This window comes from Myotis daubentonii, chromosome 2 (assembly GCF_963259705.1).
Source record: "Myotis daubentonii chromosome 2, mMyoDau2.1, whole genome shotgun sequence".
Classification (NCBI taxonomy): Eukaryota; Metazoa; Chordata; class Mammalia; order Chiroptera; family Vespertilionidae; genus Myotis; species Myotis daubentonii.
This window is the reverse complement of record NC_081841.1, coordinates 138,083,208-138,098,105: the sequence shown is the minus strand read 5'-3', so window position 1 is coordinate 138,098,105 and position 14,898 is coordinate 138,083,208. Positions and strand designations below refer to the sequence as shown.

General features: G+C 41.4%; 1 protein-coding gene across 14 annotated transcripts in view; it reads left to right on the top strand.

Annotated features, from left to right (window-relative positions):
• DGKH (diacylglycerol kinase eta) overlaps positions 1-14,898 on the top strand; it is a 214,006-nt gene that overhangs the window by 80,686 nt on the left and 118,422 nt on the right. For all 14 annotated transcript variants that reach the window (XM_059684734.1, XM_059684731.1, XM_059684729.1 and 11 more), the window contains 2 exons: positions 8,599-8,709; positions 11,271-11,351. Coding sequence is in view for 13 of the 14 variants with exons in the window: in XM_059684731.1 (XP_059540714.1) it covers positions 8,599-8,709; positions 11,271-11,351 (192 nt within the window). In the remaining variant the exon portion in view is untranslated. The remainder of the gene's footprint in view (positions 1-8,598; positions 8,710-11,270; positions 11,352-14,898) is intronic.

Below are 14,898 nucleotides of genomic sequence, written 5' to 3'. Positions count from 1 at the left end.
AGGGAGACACAGTACATTTAATAGCAAACTTGTGTGAAGACAAGATTACATGTGGATCTGTGTGGTTTGTGTTTGACCACCTTTCAAGCAAAATTATTTAAGTTCAACTGTTGGAGAAATTATGGAAAGATAGGAAATTTTTTACCCATATTAGTTGATTTCCACATTGCATTGTTATATCTGCCTTACATACCACCTGAGTACAATATTAATGCTGATGAGATAGATGACCTCCCTTTATAATGATGAAATGGTAGTGAATAAAAGCAGTATGGCCTTCCATTTGGAGAGAAAAAAAAAGCAGAATTGTCAACAGCTAAATGGTTATATTTTCTGCAGGAACATTTATAAGTGAGAAAGAGATGGCCACAGAATAAGCTGGTCCGAGTCCAATTCTCAGAATGCTGTCAAGTTCCTGCCCAGGCTCTTAAGATCATGTATAGTTCAAGATTACCCAAAAGGCATTTTAACTGCTTTATTTGAATGTCATTCTTCACATCATTCATTAATTTGTCAGTGAAGAATTATTAAGAGCTGTCCTCTGAGCTGGGAACTGTGACAAGTGCTAGGGCTGCAGTGATGACGAAGGTGGGCAGGCCTGTTCCCATGGAGCTTGCAGGCTAGTTGGGGAATAGATATATTAGTTTGGGGCTAATTGAATTTCCAAGTGCCAGTGGCTTTCAAGTGGCGTTATTACTTTCTAATTCTCACTGGTAAACAAGATGATATTCTCAGAAGTAAAATAATAACATGGAGCAGTTGCAAACTCTGATCCATCATTATATTATATACAATTTCATGATTGATTTCTGTTCTTGTGTTTAATATTTAGAAAACGTGACACATTTCGGGACGAATGTTCTCTCTTTTTTTATAACTTGTATCAATCCCATTTACACCTTTTCCCAAAAGTACGACCTGCTAAAAGAGTCCCTTACTTATGGTACTTCATATTTATATGGCTTTTGGGAGTTTATGAAAGATATTTACACATATTTTGCTTTCTACTAGCAACTCTGAGGAATACAGGGCAGGTGATGTTTATCCTCACCTTTCAGATGGTGAAATTTAGGTTTATAGATGTTTTTATTTGTTTGAAGTCACAAAGCTACTAGTAAATGGTGGAGCCAGATGTGGAACCCAACCTGGGGCTCTTTTTAGGGTCAGGTCTAATTCTTTTATACTTTCTATCATTATATTGACTTGTTGGGAAGAACCATTGGAATATCTATAATAAATCAATAATGCTTATTATGGGGACAAATGTTGATGATAATACCGCATCACACCATGTATTCTTTCATATCCATTGTCCCATATATCACAACACAGTGACATACCCGTTCACTTTAGTCTGTAAAACTAAAGAGGCTTACAGGAAGTAGACTCATGATGTTATAGCTTTGTACAAATGCCAAGAAAGCAAGACAGCTTTACTGGAGCTTACATGACAAAATGAATTAGGAAATGTATATGGCAAAGAGAAATTCTCTGTTTGGGAAGATGGTGTAGACCATAGTTAAAAGAGGTAGGAGAGAAATAGTTGTATATAAAATATAGAGTGGTAAAAACTCCCTTGGTCCATGTCTTAGTCTGTGCAGACTGCTCTAACAAAAATACCATACACTGGGTGGCTTAGACAACAATATTTATTTCTCATAGTTTGGGAGACTGTGAAGTCCTAGATCAAGGCACCACAGACGTGGTGTCTGGTGAGGACTTGCTTTCTGATGCATAGATAGCCATCTTCTAGCTGTGCCGTCAGGTGACGGAGGGGCGGGAGAACTCTCTGGGTCTTTTATGAGACAGTAATTCTATTCATGAGGGCTCCTGCTCATGACCTAATCACCTCCCAAAGGCCCTACCTCCTCAAATCATCAAACTAGGCTTCAGGATTGCTTTTTTAATCTCACCTGAGGATACGTTCATTGATTTGAATGAGAGGAAGAGAGGAAGGAAGGGAGGGAGGAAGGAAAGAGACAGACCATGGATCAAACCTGAACCCTAGGTATGTGCCGGACCGGGAATTGAACCCGCCACCTTTTGGTGTACAGGATGACACTCCAACCAATTGAGCTACCCGGGTAGGGTTAGGATTTTAACTGTGGATGAACACAAACATTCAGTCCATAGCAACTCACATCTCCCATCACAACAGATTCCATTCCTAATCCCTGCAAGAGAAGTTAAGGGGTCATGTTGGGGCAATGCTAGGACAAATGAGGGGTTCCTCTGGAATTTTTGAAGGCATCTGTAAAAGATGAGTCATCACTGGCATTTCTACTTCATCTTGTCGAGCTTCTCACCATACCTATTTGATGGCCCAAAATAGCCAACATATGAAATGCACATTTATCAGATAAATCAGGCAGTAACTGGTTTTTCAAAGATTCTTAGCTTTACAGAAGCCTCGCTGAATGGCTGTTTGTAGAGTTGCATTCTCCTCAGGACGGGAAAGTAGTGGTCCATCTAAGTGACTTCAACTTGTGACACTGAAGTGTTTCTGAAAGCTTAGGTGGAATTCTAGAGCACTCGGGTGTGTTTAATTCAGAAGAGAAATTACTTTTGTGTGTTCTGAGCAAGGGGTGTGAGATGAGCTGTAAGACATTGGACTAAAAACAGCCTCAGAAAGCCAGCTGCGTACGTGACCTTTCAGCTTAAAGCTTATGTTACTGAAATATTTTTTCAAAGCCATCTTCACTTAACTTTTCATTTTAATATTTGGAAGTCGTTTTAATATTTGGAAACTGGATTATCAGAGTTCATTGAAGTCTATATGGCTTAACTGATTTTTCATGAGTCAGACCACCACATTGTATGACTAAATGGCAGTTAAATGTATATGTTTCTAAGCCCTTTTTTGAGGGAGGGGAGAGTTTTTCCCTTACCCTAGAGATTGTGAAAAAGTAGAATTAATAAATCTAGTATTTAATTTTAATAGATTTGTAAATATAACTCTAATAACTTTCTTATACCTGTTACTAACTTCAATTTGTTATTCAAATTGAACATTAATAGTGAATGTAATAAGTACTATGATTTTAAAGAATGAGTCCTTGTTTTATCACTTAGCATGCTCATGATTTTGAGATTTTTGGAGCTGCATATGTTTTTCTGTGAACCACACTTACAATTATAGTAGTGACCCGGTGCATGGATTCGTGCGCATTGAAAGGAAATTAATTAGAAGGTGGCTGGCAGGGCGGGATTGGGCGAGATGGGCCAGACACGCCCTGGAACCATCCTCCCGTAATCCCTGGCCGGCTGCACCTGGGATGGCGCTGTGGCTCAAAGGCGTCTACGGAGTAAGTGGGGTCCCTCCGGCAGGTGGGGTCCCTCGGTCTGGCCTGCAGTGATCGGGGCAAAACCGGCTCTCGGACATCCCCCAAGAGGTCCCGGAGTGTGAGAGGGCAGTCTGCAAAGTTGCTGTGGTACAGGCTGTGGACCGCAAACGCAAGTGTACAGTAAACGAGATTGGGGCCAACAGTGCCCCAGCAACAACAGTGCCCCAGCACCCATGGCTGAAGGTGGAATCGCGCAGGCCCATGAGGAATTGAGCTCCCTCCTCTCTGGTTTTGGGGTGCATCACCTGAGAACCGCTGCTGCCAAGTCGCTGCAGCTCAGCAGCTCCTGCGTTGAGCATCTGCCCCCTGGTGGTCAGTGTGTGTCATAGCTACTGGTTGGATGGACAATTAGCATATTAGCCTTTTATATAGAGAGAAGATTTGATAAAACTGTTGCAAATTAATCATTGTTATGCTTCTTTTATAAAAAGTGTTTAAATAGCCATATGTAAACAGAAGTTTATTTTGAGGATTAACTCATGAGAATAATTGCCTCCTACTTAAATCGTTTAAATCACATCTCTTAGAGGAAGGCAGGCCAGCCTCAGAATGTTTTCTTCTTCTCTTCAAGAGTTTAAAATTAACTGTGTATGTTACAACATAGAGAAATTTGTAAATTCATGAAGATGAGGACTGTATTTTACACGTTTGTATTCCCCACAGCCTCACACATTGCAGGTTAATCCATGCTTATGCAATATTTGAAGAACATAAGATTATATAGAAAAAACCCCCAAATTATTTGCTTTCAAAGTGATTATGTAAGGATCATCTCTAAATTAGCAATATTCTTAAAATCAGGATAGATATTTTTCTGTCCCTCTGCATGCACCTAGAGGCACATACACCTTTGTGCATTGTATCTGCTTGTTTTTATACAAGTGAAAGGAGGCTCAGACCTGCTGAATGCTAGAAACCATAAAATAATTTCCAGTCACTATTTCCTGTTTTCCAGTTCTTTCATGCTTTTAAAATACGAAGTTACCTTGCATACCATTTCACTCTTTAACTGAAAGTTGTTCATTTCAATATTTATGAAGGCCCTAGGGTGTCAGCTGTGTTACCTGGGCAATGTTATTAAAATACATAGGATGCAGTCTTTGCTCTTAAGAATGTCACAGCATGGTGGAATCACAAACATGTAAACCTATGCCATTCAGTGTCGGAGGTGCTGTTACGTGGTTAGGATAAGGGCGTCTTAGAGAAACAAAAGTGGGAGTGGTCACTTCTTCCGAGGGGGCCAGAGAAGCTTCCACAGGGGCAGTGGCACTGGATCAGAGTTGAATTGAATGGGAGCTTTCAAGACAGGCCAGATTAAGAGAACTTTAGGGCAGAGGGGGGGAGCATGGGAAGGGGCCTGTGATGAGGTTGGAGAGCATTATGTAGGGCCTTCTGTGGTACATATAGAAGTTTGGACTTTATGCTGTGTAGGCAGTAAGGAACTGATGAATACATAATACAATCAGCTTTTTGTTGTAGAGAATTATTCTAATAACCATGTAGAGAATGAAGTAGGTTATTTATGTTTTCTTAAAACAGTGTTTATAGAACACAAATAGACCAAACATTAAATTTTCTTCCTCATTGCCTTAAATAGAATTTTACAAAAATCACAATACACTCGCTTCTGTATTTTGAATCTCCAAATGATTTGTTCTTTGGATAAGTTACATTTTACAGCATTTCAATACTTTGTGTTTGGGTTTAAGAATTATAGACTCTCTACCCAGCGTAACATTAGATGCTAGAGCAGTGCAGCAGTGAAGCTCACAGCCATCTCCCCAGTACCCGTTCTCCCGCAGTCTTTTACATCTAGCTCCCCAAGCCAAATGCTGAGAGTTTCCTTGGTTCTTTTCTCTCCTGTCCTTCATGCCTGTCAGTAACTTCAGTGGATTCTGCCTCCAAAATAACATCTCACATTGCTCTCCTCCTGTCCATGTCAGTGTTGCTAGAACTTTATTTGGGATCGCTGCCTTGGACTCCAGCAGCAGCCTCCCACCTGGCCCCCACTGCCCTTCACACCCATTTCCCCATGCTCACCCTCCTGCTACGAACATCTCGCTAGCTCTTTGCACTTAGAATAAAGAGCCAGCAGCTCCTGCCTCTCATCTCCCTTCGCTTCTCTTGACACTCTCCTCCTGCTCCAGCTATTACTTGCCCTCACAGTGGCCTTGGAACACGTTCTCTTCTTCCAAGAAGCTCTTATTATTCGGTGCCTGGCAGGTACTCTCTGAAGTTAATAGCGTAATGATATCACCATAATAACACTTTCTGCCATTTATTGGATGTTTTCTGTAACCCAGACAGTGTAAGTGGTCTCCAGGCATCAGCCTGTGATTAAATTAGGTGCAACAAGCTTGTGAGGTTGGTATTATTATTCCCATGTTTTTGGAGAGGAAACGGGCACAGAGAGCTGGGGTAACTTGCCCAGGTCATAGCTCGTGTGTGGCAGAGCCAGTTTGGAAGGTTGTCTGTCAGCGTCCAAATCAAGCTCTTTGCTACCAGAGTTTCAAAAGTATTTTGTTAGCATTAAGTTTTAGGGATCTCTCAGCAATTCCTAGAGGACAGTCTTAGAGCAGGCTACTGTATAGAGAAAATCTGAAATCGAAGGTAAACAGTAATATAATTTAACTACCTTATTGGTGACAACAAACTTTTCTCAATGTTTTATGTCTTGTTGATAATAAAAGACAGTGTAGTGTATAGGTTGGGAGTAAACTCTTCACTCAGATAAGTGTGGATTAAATCTTGATAACTGCTATACATGAACTGGCACTTGAGATATACCAGTGTGCAGCCTGGTAGGGTGAATTTAATTCTGTTTCTATAAGCTGTTTTTGTCTTGGAGGCTCATGATATCCTTACTGCTTTTCTGTGAATTCGGTGGAAATGTGATCCATCTTGGACCCCATCTAAGGGGATCTATTAGAGTTAGTCCTGCGACCTGTCTCCTGAGGACAATCTCATAACAAGGCTGTAAGTTTATTTGCTATAAGTGTAGTTTCCTGCTTTCTTCCTTTTTTGTTTTTACTTCCAATTGAAATGAAACATTAAATTTTATTTTTTATGTATAATAAACTCAAGGACCTTCTAATAGGGATAGCACAATAAACACAATAAATATGTAAATTACACGATACATTAGAAGATAGTACATTGTGTGGGGGAGTAAGACCAAGATGGGGAGATACAGAGAGTAAGTTGTTGGGTTAAACTGGCGGTCAGTGAGCTGGGTCTCACTGAGGAGGTGAGGGGTTGGGCAGATGGATATCTGAGGGGAGAGCAGTCCAGGTGGAGGGATCAGGTAGTATCCAGACCTAAGGGAGGAGAATATATGCCACCTAAAAGCAAAGCATCCTTGCGGGTGGAGGAGACCAAGTGTAGGGGAGATGACTATGTGAGGTTGGAGGGGTTCCAAGCCTTTCGATGGTGATGATGAAATGAACTTGGATAAAGCACGTAGCACAGGGTCTGGCCCGGCCCAGGGTCACAGAGCCCCTGCCTACCTCTTCCAGCCACATCTGCTGCTTCCCCTCGTAAGCTCTTCTTTGCATTCATAACTGAAAGCTTTTTGAAGATTTCCCAAATATCCACGGTGTTTTAAACCTTTCTAATTTTGCACACACATGAAATTCCCTTCTTCATCCCTTGCCATTCTGATAAACTCCCCAGAGAGGACGTTGGGTCCCTCTGAGCAGAGCTGATGCTCCCTTCTCTGGACTGCCATGCACAGTGCTTTGAACGTGTGTTTGTTGTAGTAACATGTGTCACTAGCTGGGTGCTATTTAACGACCACTTGCTGTGTGCCGTGCAGTAAGTCCTTTACGTGTTCTTAATTATTCCTCACAACAACCCCAGAAGTTATCCCATTTTATAGATGAGTAAAGGCACAAGGAAGTTTAGTAGTTTGTTTAAGATCATCCAGCTACTAAGTGATGGCACCAGGAGTTGAACACTAGATTTTTAGCTCCAGCGCCCATGCTTTTATTTTTCTTTCTTCTTTTTAAAGATTTATTTTTAAATTATAGTTGACAATACAATATTATCTTAGTTTCATGTGTACAACATAGTGATTAGAGATTTATATAACTTACAAAGTGATCACCCTAATAAGTCTAGTATCCATCTGACACCATATGTAGTTATTATAATACTAGAGGCCCAGTGCACAAAATTTGTGCACTGAGGGGGTGTGTCCCTCAGCCCAGCCTGCACCCTCTCCAATCTGGGACCCCTCGAGGGATGTCCGACTGCCCGTTTCGGCCCGATCCCACAGGGCAGTCGGACATCCCTCTCACAATCCAGGACTGCTGGCTCCCAACCGCTTGCCTGCCTGATTGCCCCTAACTGCTTCTGCCTGCCAGCCTGATCACCCCCTAACCCAGCCAGCCTGATCGACGCCTAACTACTCCCCTGCCAGCCCGATCGCTCCCACCTGCCCTCCCCTGCTGGCCCGATCACCCCCAACTGCCTTCCCCTGCCAGCCCGGTCGCCCCCAACTGCCCTTCACTGCAGGCCTGGTCCCCCACAACTGTCCTCCCCTGCTGGCCTGGTCACCCCTAACTGCCCTCCCCTGCCAGCCTGGTTGTCTCCAACTGCCCCCTGCCAACCTGGGCCCCCCCAAACTGCCCTCCCCTGCAGGCCTGGTTGCCTCTAACTGCCCTCCCCTGCAGGCCATCTTGTGTCCAAATGGGGCAGCCATCTTTGACCACATGGGGGCGGTCATCTTGTGTGTTGGAGGGATGGTCAGTTTGCATATTACCTCTTTAGATAGGATTATTGACTGTATTCATGATTGCTGCCAGATGGGAGGCGGGCAGAAGAGAGGGGTGAAAAGGGTGAAAGAAGTACAAATTTTCAGTTTTAAAAATAGTCATAGGGATGCAAAGCCCATGCTTTTTAAAATCATTCCATTATACGATGTCTCTACCCTTTGCACCATTTATTAAATACTTACTAATGCAAGTCATGGTGTGCATCCCCCTGTATTGCGAGGGCTAGTTTGTGTGCTTGTGCCTTTCAGGCTGTTTGTGACTACTTGGAGGTCAGGGAACTGAGCCAATTACTGTTGCTCTTTAGGACTTTGCACATGTGCTCCCTTGGTTGAACAAAAAGAAGAAAATATTCTCTCATGAAATTTGTGGGACATGGGAAGCAATATTCAAAGTATTAATGATAGTGTGTCATTAATTGTGAGTTTTATTTGGCTTTGGATTTCATTTTAATCATGTCATTGTGCTTTGTCTTCCCCCAGACCAGTATTAAAGAGGGACAGCTGCTGAAGCAAACCAGTTCTTTCCAAAGGTGGAAAAAGCGATACTTCAAGCTTCGAGGCCGTACACTTTATTATGCAAAGGACTCAAAGGTAATTTGAGAGACTACTAGTTGCAAGCACCTGAGGTTGTGGATGGATTTAAAATTTTGGTTCTCTAAACTGTTTTTGTCCTGGGGCTCACTATAGCCTTTCTGCTCTTACATGAATTCAATATAAATGTGACCTATCTTGGACCAAATCCCAAGGGAGCCCATTTGAGTCAGTTTCATGGCGTGTACCATAAGGAGAATGGAATAGGAAGGTTCTACTGTAGTTTCCTTTCCTCCCTGCTTTCCTGCTTCCTCCCTCCCTCCCTCCCTCCCTTCCTTCCTCATTTCTTCCTTCCATTTTCTCCCAGCCTTTTTTCCTTCCAATTAAATAAAATATTAAATGTAACCTTATTAGATAGAATAAACTCAGAATTTTGGATTTTCTCCCCTTTCTTGCTATTTTTTTACATTATAAATATTTTCCTGACCGTGAGTGAGAGCATTGCTATACTAGTGACGAATCAGAGTTCCTATCTCAGTTCCAGCATATTCCAGAGCAGTGCTGTGGACGCACGTGATCATGAGAGGCGGCTAAATGACATAATAGACATGAAGTGCTGACATAGTGCCTGGCACACAAAATAATCACTCACTATGCTAGAGGTTAGAAATAAAAATCATAGCCTGGCTGGTGTGGCTCTGGTTGATCATCAACCTATGACCCAGGAAGACACAGTTTGGTTCCTGGTCAGGGCATTTGCCTGGGTTGTGGGCTCGGTCCCCAGTGTGGGGTGTGCAGGAGGCAGCTGGTCAATGATTTTCTCTCATCATTGATGTTTCTATCTCTCTCTCCCTTCCTTTCTGAAATCAATAAAAAAAACATTTAAAATTATTTAAAAATAAAAATCATGGTGAAATAAAAATAAGACTTTAAATAATTTTTATATAACCATTGAATAAAATAAGAGTGATGTAGTTTTGAACGAAAAAAATTATAATGATTGTTTCAATTTAGATCTGATACTTTAGGATTTTTAAAAAATAAACATTAAGATTCTTATTACTGTGCCAATTTAGTTATTTCCATATTAAAGAACTTAAGTACCTGATGTAGTTAGTAGCATTATACACCAGGAAGTAAAAACAAATCAACAAACAAAACCTAAATCTTAGTTTATGCAGCTGTAGAAATAATAACCAGATAAAACAGTCTTGTTTTAAAAGTTGTTATGTGTAGGCTTGTTCCTGGTCTGGCTCCATCCTGACTTCACCTGTATCTGTAGGCTGCACTGACCAGCCAGTCTCAGCCTTGCCCTTGGTCTCCCGTCTCCAGTGACCTTCCCTCTGTCTCCACTTGACAAAATTCCCTGTTATTTCTAAAAATGCCCCTCAAATAGCTTTTATTTCATTAGTCAAAAGAGAAAGAGTGTAAGTGATCTTTGCTGGAGAAATCATCTGTGATCTTCCAGAGCATTTCGCAGTATCTCATCTCTTCCATTGTAATGGTCTATCTTACATTAAAATTAGTTGTGTCAATTTTATCGCCTGTGCTAGGTTATAAATTTTTTTCAGTCAGGGAACAAGTCTTGTAGTCAGATTGGTTGGATTAAAGCATAATCCCCTGGAGATCTGGGGGTGGGGGGGGAGGGGCCGGGTGGAAGCTATCAGAGAAGGCCCCCCCCCCCCCTTTTCTGCATTCTAGAGAAGCATTGCTGTACTGCCTGGCTGGAAGAACAATGATGAGTGAACAATGACCAGATGACTAAGTGGGAAGGGTACATTTATTTATTAGAATTTCTAAATTGTATATTTAAAAAAAATCCTCACCTGAAAATATGTTCTTATTGATTTTAGAAGAGGAGGGTCGGTGGATAACATCGGTGTGAGAGAAAAACATCGATTGGTTGCCTCCCATATGCTCCCTGACTAGAGATCGCACCCCCAACCTTTTTTAATGTACTGGATGACGCTCCAGCCAATTGAGACATCTGGCCAGGGCTAAACTGTACATTTTTAAGATTTCGTTTCTCTGGCGTTTTTACCATTGTCACTTTTTTCTTAAGACCACTTTTAAGAGTATAAAAGAAACATCATCTTATATTTGCAGAGCACATCCTCATCTCATTTGAACACATTTATAGATGAGGAATGTAAGGTTCAGAAAGTTCAGTAACTCACCATGATCTGAGGCAGGCCTAGTTGTTTTTCTTTCTCACTTAGCAAATTTGGGAACAACGTTGCCTCTGCCTTCCTGGCAAAGTTGTTACAAGGTTTAAAGATAGTGGTGTGAGTGTGTGTGTGTGTGTGTGTGTGTGTGTGTGTGTGTGTGTGTGTATGTGTTGCATTTAGTAGATTCCCCATGAATTATGCTTCCAGAGAACACAGAGCATTTTGCATCAAAACAGTGTCCTGGAGTTCTTTGAGGTACTTTTCAGTTTGGGATTTATGTGTTAGTTGTACTTAGTGACTTTACTCACAAAGTATCACTGACTTAAATTTTTCTTTATTTTCTATTCCTAATTCCTGACATAGCCACATGGTCATGACCTGATAGTAAAATATTATTGAGGAGCATTGAGTTCGGTTTTCATTTAATATGTTTGTGTTCTTTTTCATTAACAGTCTCTGATATTTGATGAAGTTGACCTCTCAGATGCCAGTGTAGCTGAAGCAAGCACAAAAAATGCTAACAACAGTTTCACGGTATGATTCTATTTTGCTCACTCCCTACTCCGAAAGTATAAATGACCTTTCCTGGCGTATAAAGAATGCCCTTTTCAATTGCCAATTGTATGTCAACCTATGCTTGTGGGAGCTCTTTGCTAGCACAATAAGCTTGATATTCCAACACCCAGCACCATTCACAATGGGAATGGTATTGATTTAAATTTTCCACCTCCTTTCAATTTAATGCTTCAACTAACGTAATCATTCTTGAATACTCAAAAATTTTGGTTTTCACCTTCAATCTCAAAAATAATATTTTCCCCTTCTACTTTTACTGTAGTTGCTGTAGTTCAGGTCTTTATTTCGTCTCACTTAGGAAATTCACTTGGTAGTTATTTAAGAGGTGTCCCCTGTCCATTTAATTCTTTTTCTTTCCAATCGCAAATCCCATTGTTTTAAACACTTTACTGGCTTGCCATCACCTGCCAAGCTGCATCTCTGGCTCCATTTTAAAGTCTTATAAAACCATGCCTCAGTATTCTCATGTTGGTGGTGATATTTGGCTTCATACACCCTGCCAGTCCAGCATTTCTGTCTGAGCCTGTGCTTTTCCTATTCCCTCTGACTCACATGATTCCTCCTACATCTGTACTTGAAATTCTGTCTTCAAAGCTTATCTCAGATATCCCATTCTTCTTCTACTTTTTTGATTCAAAGAAAGGAATGGAGTACCCTGCATTGAGTACTATGTGCAGGCTCCTGTGCTAATACGCACAAGAGCTTCAGAGATGGACGGATGGATAAATAAATAGATTACATACATGTCACTTCCCTTTAAGATACAGTATAACTCAGTGGAGTTCATCTGGGGTTCCTTTTAGTTCCTCTAAGATGCATTGCTCTCGTTATGTAGTTGTCCTCACTCACACTCCCAGTCCCTGCTCTAGGGAGCCACCACTGCCCACAGCAGTGTGTGTCCATCCATCCCCCAGGCAGGCCAGGGCAGGGAGGACAGACAGGTAAGCAGGTACCGAGCAGGTAAGCACTGGTAGGGCTGGGAGTGGGGGAGGAAGCACATGAGTTCAGATTTCGTCTTACTGATTTATGGGTATGTGGGATAATGCATGGTGTAAATAGGCCTTTCCCCTCCCCCTCCCCCCTCCCTAGGGAGAGTTTAGTTTGAGAAGAGGAAAGCCAAGAATAGAATCCTGGGAAAATGTTAAAATTTAAGGTTTAACCAATAAAGACTGAGAGAGAGCATTCTGAAGTCTAGAAGGAGCATCAGGAGGCAGTGATGTTATAAAAAGCCGGTGGAAGAGAGTTTCAAGACGGAAGTTGCTAAACATCAAATACAGTTGAGAGGTCAAGTCAAAGAAGAAATGAAAATTGCTTGTTGAATTTGTTAGCTCAGAGGTCATTTGGTCACATTGATGCGAATAGTTTTGTAGAGTCTGGCATGCATCAGGCTGCCCCGAGAATGCAACGTGGAAAGGCAGAGGGAGCCAGGGTAGGTTACATTTCCTAAAAACTGGGCTTTTAAAGGAGAACAAAGATAGCTAGAAGAATGGTCAAGCTTGAAGAGAGAGTTTTGGTTTTGTTGTTCTTTTACTTTGTTTTTAAAATAGGTTTTGGGTGTGTCTGAATGAAGAGGAAAGAGTTGTCAGAATCAAAAGTTGAAGCTTCAGGAGAGAGAGGGAATAACTGATGGACATGATTGCTGAGTAAGCTGAAGAGTATTTTCTTTAAGATGGGGCTAGAGAACAGCTAAATTGATCCACGGTTGATGGTTTTAGGGAATGTTGAACAGAAAGAGAAAGGGATTGATGCATATTTGGGGGATTAATAACTCATCCATCTGCCCCTTCTGAGTTCTCAGATTTTGAGAATGAAACACAAATGTTAAGGGACAGAGTTCAATGGCCGAACAGGTTCCAGAGAGTCTGATAAATTACAGAAATTCTGATAAATTGTTTGGAGACCTAAGGCCAACATGCTGTTTATTCTTCTTTCCTCCCAAGTGACGGTGGGGTAGGGTGATCAGCCAATCAGATTAACTACTTGCCTCCTCCGGCGAGTCTCCCCTCTATGGAGACTCATGGGAGCGGGGGAGGTAAGGATTTCCTCACAATAGGGAGGTAGAGTTTAGTCTGAAAGAGGGTTCCAACATTGAAGATGTGAAGGATGGAATAATTTCAGGTGTAGGGTATTGGAGTAGATAAAGGAAAAGGGAACTGAGAAGCTTGGGTTTGGGAGAGGTTATTCAATTCTGAGTTCTTTCTTGGATCTCCAGCTGCATTGCAATTTCTTCTATTGTACCTTTCTTGTAGAGCTTATTATATGCTGCCTTATGTTGAGTTAAATACTTACTATGTTTATTATAACCTCCTTGAGGCCAGGGACTGTGTCAGATATTTTTACCTCATATCACTGTATCCATTAGTATTTGTTGATTTAATTAATAAAATGAACGTTTATTTTAGACATGAGAAGACTTTTTGTTCAAATATTTTCAAGAAATTTCTTCACTCACTCAAATATTATTTCTGAAGTTTGTTTGGATTAGAAATGTGGAGACTAAAATGTTAGGTAGATTGCTTAGAGTTTTACAGCAAATCAATTTGGAAGAACTTTCCAAGGCATATAAAGAAACAAGAGAGATGTTTTCTATCAGTAATTGACAATTCTCCCTATCTTTAAATATTTAAATATTCCACCTTACTCTGGATTACAGTGACTGCTATTGAGGCTGCTATTTTGGCTGGTTCACATCAGAGGTTAATGGTGGAGTTGGTGGTGTGATGGCCGGGGAATCTAGGGATGGCCAAGTTCTGCTTCTCTGCAGCCACTTCTCTCCTTGAAGTCCCTAAGGATGATATATTTACAAGGGAAAATCTGTAATTACTAAATGGAACGTGGAAAAGCTGTGCTTCCCCTGAAAACCTAGTACCAAACTCCCTAGTAAAGTGGGTTCTAGAAGTGAGTGTTGCAGGGAGTTGGACAGAAACTGAGTTAACTGAGGAAGTCACTCAGCATCATTTCTGCTGCATTCGATGGGCTATGCGCGAGTCACCAAGGCTGGCTGTGCTGTGGGGAGGGGACATTACACACATGAGAGTCGTGTCAAAGGATTTGCTGACATGGTGAAAACCTACCTACATAATCATTATTTTTGTTTTCTTGCTCAGTCCAGTGCTCCCATCCCTGGAGTCCATAACTATGTTTTTTGTTTTGGTTATCTAAATCACCTCAGATACTATATTAGTTTTCTGTTGCTCTGTATCAAATTACCATAAACTTTATGGCTTAAAATACTACCAGTTTATTATCCCATAGTTTTGTGTGCTTTTTTTAATCCTCACTGAGGATATGTTTTTATTGATTTTTTTTTTAAAGAAGGAAAGAGGAGGGTGGGGTGTGAGGGGGAGAGAAGCATTGATGTGAGAGCAAAACATCAATCAGTTGGCTCCCCAGCTGGGGATTGAACCTGCAGCCTAGGTACGTGCCCTGACTAGGAATCGAACCTTTTAGTGTAGAGGACAATGCTCCAACTAACTGAGCCACCCAACCAGGGCTATGTCACAGT